A 10,185-nucleotide genomic window follows, 5' to 3' on the forward strand; every position below is an offset into this window, starting at 1 on the left:
AAGCGGTTTAATTAAAATCACGCATGTCTAATGTTCCCACTGAGTCTAGCACACAACCTTGTTTCTGCTTGAATTTAATTTCATGCTGAATCCCGTTTTCTGCTCTACATTGTTCTTATGGACACACACACATTGACATTTTTTATTTACAGCATTTGGCAGATACCCTTATTCAGAGTGTCTTACAGTATCTCATTTTTATACAACATTAAGGGGCCCAATAGTATCAGCTTGGTGGACCTGGGACCGAACTTACAACCTTCTGATTGGTAACCCAACACCTTAACCAGAAATAAACACACACAGGCACAGACACACAGAGAAACACACACACAGAGAAATAAACACACACACAGGCACAGACACAGAGAAACACATATACACACACACACACACACTCTCTCTCTCTCCAGATATATACCACAGCACTGTTAAACTCTCCATTGTGGTTGCTCAGAAGGTTTTAATTCATTTTCTCTAACACGAGCACTGACAAAACTTCCATATATCAACAGAACCCCTGTGACACTCTGTTTCAGGGTAAACTATAATATTTTATCGTTCAAAAATCTTAAAGAACAGAAACCATATAATCACAAACAACCGGTGAATAAAAGTAATATTAATAAATAAAAGAAAAAGCATTTCTTTGAACATCATGTGATTTACTAAAAGAAAAACAGAATGAAGCAAAACCAAAAATAATTCCCACTAATGTTTATGTTAGAATAAAAAAGTAAAAAATGGACTATTTAAAAAAAAAAAAAAAAATGGTGGGAAAACACCTGAGCCTAGTTTTAATAAAGAAATAATAGGTCGTTTTTACAATTATATCAGAAAATAATTGTCATTTTTTTTATTTATTCTGATTGTTTTTGTTTTGCTTGACCGAAGCTAACTGACCAATGAACGCGACTCACTCAGTGACGCGCTCCGTTGTCATCCAATAGAGTATCTGCTTTCGCATGACGTCATTCTAATGCGGAACTAACAAACAAACAAACAAACAAACAAACCCGCGTGTTAGCCGCTAGTTCACGACACGTGTTGTTAGCATGTGAAGCCTTTGTGTAACATACATGATCAGGATCATCTTAGTCATGGCGCTGTCTGAACTCATGACACTTATTATTTTATCTGCCTGGTTTAATGCGATTGACTTGACCACAGCAGATGAGGGTTTGTTTTACACAGCTGCAGTGTATGAGCACAAGGTTCTCCTGAACACACAACCGAACGTGGCTGTGGGACGTCAAGCCGCACTGCAGCACATGTACCGGAACCTGGAGGTGTTTGAACAGCAGGTGACTTCCGCTGCACAGCAGGTGATGTACAGGAGACTCTCAAAACAGGGTCTGTGCTGCTGTTGGGGGGGAAAAAAGCACAAGCTCTTATATTTGTTATGTCAAACATCAGTAAGTTAATAACAACTTGGAGGTTAATAAATAGCAGGTAATGACAGCTAGGACTAAATGTGTGTCATGTCAAGGAAAAAGGCCAGGAGTAAAACACCCCAGAATGAGAGTAAATTTTAATAATTAGGTTAATAGTTGAATAATTAATATGGATTATGTCAATTAAAAGTTTGTACTGAAATGATTCATGAAATATATTTAATAGTTTTACCATCAGGACACTGAGGAAGAAAAGCACAGTTTTGTTTGGGTCCTGAGGCTTTAAACAAATATTCTAATACTTCAGTAGTTAAAATGAACTTCATTCATTCATTCATCTTCTACCGCTTATCTGAACTACCTCGGGTCACGGGGAGCCTGTGCCTATCTCAGGCATCATCGGGCATCAAGGCAGGATACACCCTGGACGGAGTGCCAACCCATCGCAGGGCACACACACACACACACTCTCATTCACTCACGCAATTACACACTAGGGACAATTTTCCAGAGATGCCAATCAACCTACCATGCATGTCTTTGGACCGGGGGAGGAAACCGGAGTACCCGGAGGAAACCCCCGAGGCACGGGGAGAACATGCAAACTCCACACACACAAGGTGGAGGCGGGAATCGAACCCCCGACCCTGGAGGTGTGAGGCGAACGTGCTAACCACTAAGCCACCGTGCCCCCCGAAAATGAACTTAAAAAGATAAATATTAAAGTAATATAGATATTCAGTTATTGGGCGAATAAGCGCTCGATTATTTAACTGGTTTCTAAACAAATAAAATCCGCAAAGTATATACACGTTTAAAAATAAAAATAAAATTTTCTCGGCTCTATAGATAAAAAAGATAGTTTTAAAGAATTCCTGAAAAGGCTCAATACAAGCTTAATCAAACAACATTTATTAATGAGAAAATAATTAGTTTTTATTTAACTACATAGAAAATGTTCAAATAAATAAAAACAACTAAAAAACAACAAAGATATTTGAGATATATTTCTAATTCTATTATATTATTCATATATATATATATATATATATATATATATATATATATATATATATATATATATATATATTACAGAGTATATTACATGTTTTGAAATGCAGCTATGGATTAAAATCAGATTTGTGAGCACAGCTGTAATCTGAGCCACTTCACACACTGAATACTGAACTCCCTGAACTTAATCTGTTGAACAGGGAGCTCAGATCCTGGTGTTTCCTGAGGACGCCATCCACGGATTCAACTTCAGCAGGGAGTCTATAGCTGCGTATCTGGAGACGGTGCCGGATCCTGGAGCAGTGACGTGGAGCCCATGTGCAGATCCTGACAGATTCCAAAATACAGAGGCAGAGTGTCTAAATACACTGAATCAGTGTGATACCAGCCTTGTGTTGGAATCACATGGATTCCATTTCATTTCATTTTAAACTTTGAAGGGAGGAGACAGCGTAAAGAGGAAAAAAATAAATACATTTTTGTGTGTAATATACAAAGATATGTTAGAATTTAACAGAACTTTTCTCAGGTCCTGTATCGTTTGAGCTGCATGGCTCAGAAGAATCGTCTCTTCCTGGTGGCCAACATGCCTGACTGCCAGCCCTGCAAGAGATCCGTGGATCCGATGTGTCCGGCTGACGGACGCTACCAGTTTAACACAGATGTTGTTTTTAGCGAAAACGGCACCATCGTAGCCAGATACCACAAACAGAACCTGTACTTTGAGGCAGCCTTTGACACACCTCCTGCGTGCGAGTATGTGACGTTTACCACTCCGTTTGCCGGGCGCTTTGGGGTGTTCACCTGTTTTGATATATTATTCCGGGAGCCAGCTGTGACCCTGGTGAAGGACATGGGTGTCAGACAGTTCGTGTACCCAACAGCTTGGATGAATCAGCTCCCCCTGCTGGCTGCTGTGCAGTTCCAGCGCTCATTCTCTTATTCAGCCGGCGTCACTTTGTTGGCAGCAAACATTCGCTCAGCGGCTTTGGGTATGACAGGGAGTGGGATTTTTACACCCTGGGATGCGCTTTACCATCATGACACAGAGGGCGAGGCTGGGAAACTGCTGGTGCTCAGAGTGCCAGTCTTGGATCCCTTATTGCTACAGAGTACTAGATTGAAGTTAGTTCCCTTCTCTGGCTTTCCCAAAATTGATATAGGAGAGAAACCAAAAGACTTTAGACTTTTCCAGAGAGGATTAGACTCTGGATTTTGCCCAAAAGAGGATTCCAGTTGTAATAAACAGTCTACTTCATTTACCTCCACAATGATGTATGATAAATTTATACTCGTACCTCTACATGACAAAGAAGGGAATCTCACAGCATGTGACGGCTCATTCTGCTGCCACTTGCTCTACCAGAAGACTAATTCCTCTCCTAAAGTAGAGCTTTATGCCCTGGGGGCATTCAATGGGCTCCATGTGGTCCATGGGATATACTACCTAGAGGTGTGTGCTGTAGTTCGCTGCACAGGCCTCCATCAGGAAAGCTGTGGAGGAGAGACTGAGCATGCTCACACACACATCGACTTTCACCTGCATGCAGCATTCAGTACTGAGTACGTGTTCGCTGGGGTTCTGGGCAGTGGGATGACTCTGGACCGACCGGACGAGTCTGGCCGGGAGAACGGCGGGTTTTACATGAGCCGAAGAGGAATGACGAGCGGCCTGGTGACTGCAGTTCTGTATGGGAGAGGCTATGAGAAAGACGGTGAATGAAGCAGCACGGCTCTCTCTCTGTAGTATCGTATCCGTGTTCTGCACGAGTTTTAAATGGATAAAAGAACCTCTAATTTACAATTTCACTACAAATAAGTCTTCTGCACTTACACTTGCAATTACTATGATCAGTTCTGCACTGAAGCCTCCATCATCTGATAACTTCAGCAAGACGAACTTCGTATTAAAACTACAAGCAATTTTCTGGTTACACAATTGCACTTTCTGACCATATAGTACACAGATAGAGAAGGGAAACGATTTACAAATCACACCCTCCTGTGTCACCCAGATGAGGATGAGTTTTCTTTTGAGTCTGGTTCTTCTCTAAGTTTCTTCCTCGCATCATCTCAGTGATTATTTATTTCCCTGACAATCCACTTGTTCATTAAAAAACAAATTTATACATTCCAAAGGTATATCCTGAATTTCCATTGATTTTAAATGCACTATACAAATGAATTAAACTGAACCACGAAGCAAAAAACGTCTCTTGGTTGCCATGTTTTTTAAAAAAGCCACAAATTAAATTGAATAGTTTCTGTACTAAAACTTTGCTGTAACCGTATACACAAAGTCTAATCATTAACTTTGGACCTTTCCTCCATTTAAAGAGCTGAAATTACAGACACAGAATTATGTATTTTACCGGTTTTACTATAAATAGGTCTGTGTTGCTGTCTGGTTTTAATGCAGGAGGATTTTTCTCTAGAGCATCTTTAGGGACTCCATTAGCGTAACTAACGGTAATCACATGTCCTGGGTTTCAGCATTCCTGAACTGAAATAATCAAATCAGTCCTTATTACAGAACTAACCTTATTGAGGTGTGACAAAAATATTCAAGATTTATTGGTAATCGATCATTCGAACAATGCACACAAGTGGCCAGTCTTACCCTTTATAAAACATTACTTTGTTTAAACACATACAATCACACACACACACAAACACACTTCTTTTATCTATAACAAATGTTGCGATTCAAAAACCAGCACTCGGAGTTTAAACCCTGTCACGTCGAAAGCTGGTCTCAGACTTGTGGGTAAGAAATGCGTCAGAATGCCCTTTTATTTAACGATGCTCCGGGGTTCGTAGAAATCTGTCCGTCTTCCGTTATTCGGTTCCACGGACCGGAGGTTTGCACTTAACATTCACAGCAGTCTGTAATATCGGAGTCTCGGTTAATCGTAGTTAATAATAAATTAAGTTAAAAATAAAATTAAAACAAACATAGTAACCATGCTTTAAAATTTGAATGAACTTGATCCCTCGGTTGCACGTTCATGATTTCTTCTCTTACCGCCAGAGAGGACGTGTCCAGAAACTTCCAGAGTAGTCAATGTTGTGTTTGAGGTTATGGTTCCTGTTTCAAGGGAAATTAAATGCATCAGGATTAATAGAAGTATATCGAAACAATGTCATATAAAGAACCAAACCCATGGTGAGTGCGGAAAAAGAATCGGGATCATTCCGTAGTGTGAATGTTCAACCAGGTGCCGTTTTTCTCCCTCCTGCTCTCGCGTGTCTAAACACTCCTGAGACGTATAAGAGAGGGACACCGGAGTGACACCCCACCAAATAAAATGTATACTCTATCATTCCCGATAGAGTTGTAGCTCGAAACGTACGGATGGAGAAACATTCCAGATACAATCTGAATTCAAATTTCTGAATCTGAATTGTTGTGTAAATTCTTAAGTGAAGTTTTGTCTGTAAATTTCTGTAGTCGGATTCATTGGCTTGAATTTTCAGGCATGATTTCAAATGTTGATTTTGTTATAAACAGATGTAGAAAATTCGAATCTGTTTTTTTCCGGCACGATCCGGTTTAAAATTCAATTTTCCAGAGACCTAAATTTCCAAAAGATTTGAGCCAGTGATGCAGGTGTGGAGTTCGGATCGTGATCGTGATCGTGACCGTTTTAAAGCGCCAGACTGCTTTTAAATGTTATTTGAATTTGTTGTTTTTTTGTTTTTTTCTCCAACCAGAAAATGAAATTGAATTTCATGGTTTGCAAAAGATCTGAAACGGAATTTCACATTTAAGGAGGTAAAACATTTGTCATTCTAAATGAAGTGCATTTAAAGTGTTTAGTAGCCGAATCTTTAACATCCTGCAGGCAAAATTAAACACAGAAGCCCTAGATAACCTGGATAACTAACATTACCCAGCAAAATGACACAGCATCGTTAACACCATCACCAACCTGTCCACATCTAACGTACTTAAAACTTTGACCTTGTTACACTTTGAACGTGTTTTAAAGGCAGGGATTAATATTTTTCACAGTGACATACTGAACAAATGAAATTTATTATATACACGCTTCTTCAGAATGATCTTTAAACATGACATTCAGTTTCGGTTTGCTCTTCTGCAGCTCACGAAATTCAAAATTCAAGAGTTTACAATTCAATTTTCAGAGAAATTCAGAAAAATGTCTAATAAACGCCGTACAGTAGTGTTTAGAAAAGTGAGCAAATTTGAAATTGATTGTGCGGCCAAATTTTCTGCACCTTCTTATTATAAAATTGGAACTGAAAACAAATTCAAAGCAAAGAATAATATTTCATTTGCTTCTATACCAAGTCTGTATATCTTACATCTGTATGTCTTAAATTCAGATTGTAGCGTCACATTTCTCATTCCAAAGCAAGGAAACAGCACTAAAGCCCCTTTAATGTGATTCAGCAACAGCGTTCAGGTCTTCAGCGTTCTCCAGGCACTCGGGTACCGAACCATCTTCAGCAAAGAGATGAGCCCAAGTCCTCAGTAAGTCTCTGAATCGGAGTCGTTAAATTCTTCATCGTGAATGACGAGGCCATCTTCACGTCCCAGGCTGTTGAAGCTGCAGTAAGACGGATGCCCAGAGCGCAAGCCAGGTAAAGGGTCAAAGGTTACAGTTTTGGAAGGGCTACAGTAGTGGTTTATGGCGCTGAAGGCGAGACTCGTGACAGTGCCGGTGCTGGCAGGGGACACGGGCATCATGGTGGCCAGGATCAACGCCAGGCAGTCGGCCACGTCTTTGTTCGGAGCACAGGCTAAAGCTGGAGTGTAACCTGTACAGAAAAATCAGTCAGTGTTTATTCGTGATACTGGGGTTTAACGCTTTATTAACAAGACACATAATCACCGTTTTCATCCACAGCCAGGACACTCGCTCCTTTGCCCAACAGCTCCTGCACCACAACTGCAAGTCCGTTACGGGCAGCAACATGCAGCGGCCTGAGGCATGGAGAAAGATCACTAAATATGAATTAAAATGGCGACATACAGTGATGCCTCGAGATACGAGTTTAATTCGTTCCGTGACTTTGCTCGTATCTCAAATTGCTCGTATCTCAAAACAATTTTCGCCGTTTAAATTAATTGAAATCCCATTAATCCGTTCCAGCTCGCAAAATTCCACTCCAGTTGTTTTGTTTATGTGTTTTTAATATGAAAAATGTACAGTACCTGTATTTATAAATGGCAAATAAAACATACAGTAATAAAAGAGAATGTTAAAAAAATAAACTGGTTTTACTTTACGGAAGATGCGCACGGAGGTTGAGGGAGGAGTAAACAGGAGGAGGAGTTAGGAGGAATTACACTTTCACTTTCGTTCACTTACTCTTAATGCTACTTTACACTTAAATGGAACTTAACTTCACTAAAATTAACGAACTTAACTGAAATTCTCTTAACTTATCTGAACTTAATTGCTACAATTTCTGTTTTCTTTACATTAATTTTGCTTAATTTTCTTCATCGCTTTTCTCTTCACTTGTTTTTGCCTTTTTTGTCACTCTTTCCTCACTAACATCTGCCGGTCGTTTTAATAAAAGCCTGTCCGGTCGGCATATCAGATGCGGTGTAGTTGAACAAGTTCAAATTTTTTAACGGATCCAACGCTTAGAACGGATCCGAAAATTACGGATCCGCAGATGGTCGGCACCTCACGCAGCGCCTTTGCGACTCTCCATAGGAAATGAATGACTTCCGTTTTTTCGGCAGTCGTTTCTCATGTGCAGTGGAAAGGCGGCTTTATATATGTGTGTGTGTGTGCATATGTGTGCGTATGTGTGCGTATGTGTGTGCAGTTTACTTTGAATATTGTGGATTTTGCTTGATTTCTGATTACGAGACTGTTTATTCAATAGGAAAAGGAAGAGACGAAGCTGAACTCAAGCAGCGCGCGGGTGTGTGCGCGCGTGTGTGTGTGCATGCGTGCGGGTGTGTGTGCGCGTGCGTGTGTGTGCATGCGTGCGGGTGTGTGTGCGCGTGCGTGTGTGTGCATGCGTGCGGGTGTGTGTGCGCGTGTGTGTGTGTGCATGCGTGCGGGTGTGTGTGTGCGTGCGTGCATGTGTTTTGTTGGGGATCTTTGTTTCGGCGGCGGCGGCTCGGATGCTCGTATCTCAAAAATTTGCTCGTATCTTAAGGCAAAAATTTGGTCGAATCACAGCTCGTATCTCAAAAAATTCGTATGTCAATGCACTCGTATCTCGAGGCATCACTGTAAATAAATAAAGAGGACGGAACCTGATATGTAATGGAAATTCTCCAATAAATGTGTTTTTTAGGAATTTCTAAAAACATGCTGCACTATTCTATCTATCCGGAAATAAACACTGAAATTTATTTGCTGCTGCTGAAATCTAAATTCTGCCTAAATACAATTTGTATACGAGACTTTCCACATGTCACTAAATATTTTTCATAAAAATGAGGTTCACTGCAGCTTTAATATAATAAAAAAACGTTAAGGGACCGTCTACAAAGTGCATAACGTGGACAATAAGAGCCAAAACATAAAAACAAACTGTTAAAAAATGGCTTTAAATTCTCCAGAAGTTTTACAGAATGGTTAGTAAATGAAACTTTCTATAAAGTCTGATTCCTTTGTGTATGTGACCTGTACGTACGTCTGTAGAGCCGAGTTTGTGGCGTTGATAAGGTTCCTGTCTGTGACCTTCTCCAATATTAACAAGGCACTGGTTTCATGCCCCTGCAAGAGAAATACATACAGTAGAGTACATAACAGCAATAAAAAAAAAGTGAAAAGCCGAAGTGTGTGTCTTGTACCTTGCTGCAGGCTAAGTGTAGGGCTGTGTTCTTGTTCGCGTCTTGAAGAGTGAGGTCTGCCTTCGCTTTACTCACCAGCACCTCTACACATTAAAGAGAAAATTCAGCTCTTAGATCAACTTCATCATCGAAGTCCATAAGACTTCTCACAAGCAAGATTACTGTACAGATTACATTCCTAATGCAAGCCTGGAGTTGTTCATGATGGACGAAATCCGCACTTTCTTTGCGTTACGGTGATTGTGGTGAGTGACAGGATGAAAGCTAGCAGCACGAGTCTTACCCACGGCGTTAGTCTGCCCGTTCTCAGCCGCCATCATCAGGGGTGTTTTGCCCAGGGCGTCGATGGCGTTCACCTGAGCGTTGTGACCGAGCAGCAGCTGGAGACATTCCACATGGTCGGTGTAGGCTGCAGCATGTAGAGGCGTCCTGAGAGAAAACGAAGATTAAATATCGTTTCTGAAACCTTATTGTTGCTCAAACTTGTGTGTGATTTTTAAAAACATTATATTTGTTGTTATAATTGTGAGCGACTCAGGAGCCATACCTCATAACCACACCCATAAACCTTTTAATTGAATACTGCAATCTGTTACACGTTTATAAAGGTGTAGGCACCTTGTTTTGTGGTAGTTGATTCAATATTTGATTAGAAAAGCAAACAAAGGCGGCATTAGCTTACGTGAGCTGCAATATCAAAATAAACAAATCAGGCTGGATTTCTCTCCAATAGAAACAAATAAAATAAATTAACAAATGAAATAAATAAATAAATGATTTCTTTAATGCTCTGATTAAACTCTTTATATTTGTCCTGACCTGGATTTGGAGTCTGTAGCGTTAACAATGGCAGGACCGAGTGTGTCAATCAGCAGCTCAGCTGAACCTTCATTATCACTGATTCTGTTATAGGAGAGAGGAGAGAACCTTCAGCTGTAGACACACACACACACACACACACACACACATCACTGGTTTTCTGTGGAT

General features: G+C 40.4%; 2 protein-coding genes across 4 annotated transcripts in view; one reads left to right on the forward strand and one right to left on the reverse strand.

The window, feature by feature from the left end:
- Positions 1–986: 986 nt before the first annotated feature.
- On the forward strand, positions 987–4,618 carry btd (biotinidase). Its single transcript, XM_060896809.1, has 3 exons — positions 987–1,325; positions 2,609–2,758; positions 2,938–4,618. The coding sequence occupies exons 1-3, from the start codon at positions 1,080–1,082 to the stop codon at positions 4,129–4,131; spliced, it is 1,590 nt and encodes a 529-aa protein (XP_060752792.1). The 5' UTR covers positions 987–1,079; the 3' UTR covers positions 4,132–4,618.
- Positions 4,619–6,428: 1,810 nt separating this feature from the next.
- The window catches only part of LOC132863811 (serine/threonine-protein phosphatase 6 regulatory ankyrin repeat subunit A-like), a 34,256-nt gene continuing 30,499 nt past the window's right edge, over positions 6,429–10,185 (reverse strand). For all 3 annotated transcript variants that reach the window (XM_060896808.1, XM_060896807.1, XM_060896805.1), the window contains 6 exons: positions 10,018–10,101; positions 9,482–9,627; positions 9,199–9,281; positions 9,039–9,121; positions 7,268–7,359; positions 6,429–7,193 (listed from right to left, as the gene is read on the reverse strand). In XM_060896808.1, the coding sequence (XP_060752791.1) occupies positions 6,904–7,193; positions 7,268–7,359; positions 9,039–9,121; positions 9,199–9,281; positions 9,482–9,627; positions 10,018–10,101 (778 nt within the window). In that variant the 3' untranslated portion in view covers positions 6,429–6,903. The remainder of the gene's footprint in view (positions 7,194–7,267; positions 7,360–9,038; positions 9,122–9,198; positions 9,282–9,481; positions 9,628–10,017; positions 10,102–10,185) is intronic.

Source organism: Tachysurus vachellii, chromosome 21 (genome assembly GCF_030014155.1).
Source record: "Tachysurus vachellii isolate PV-2020 chromosome 21, HZAU_Pvac_v1, whole genome shotgun sequence".
NCBI classification, from domain to species: domain Eukaryota; kingdom Metazoa; phylum Chordata; class Actinopteri; order Siluriformes; family Bagridae; genus Tachysurus; species Tachysurus vachellii.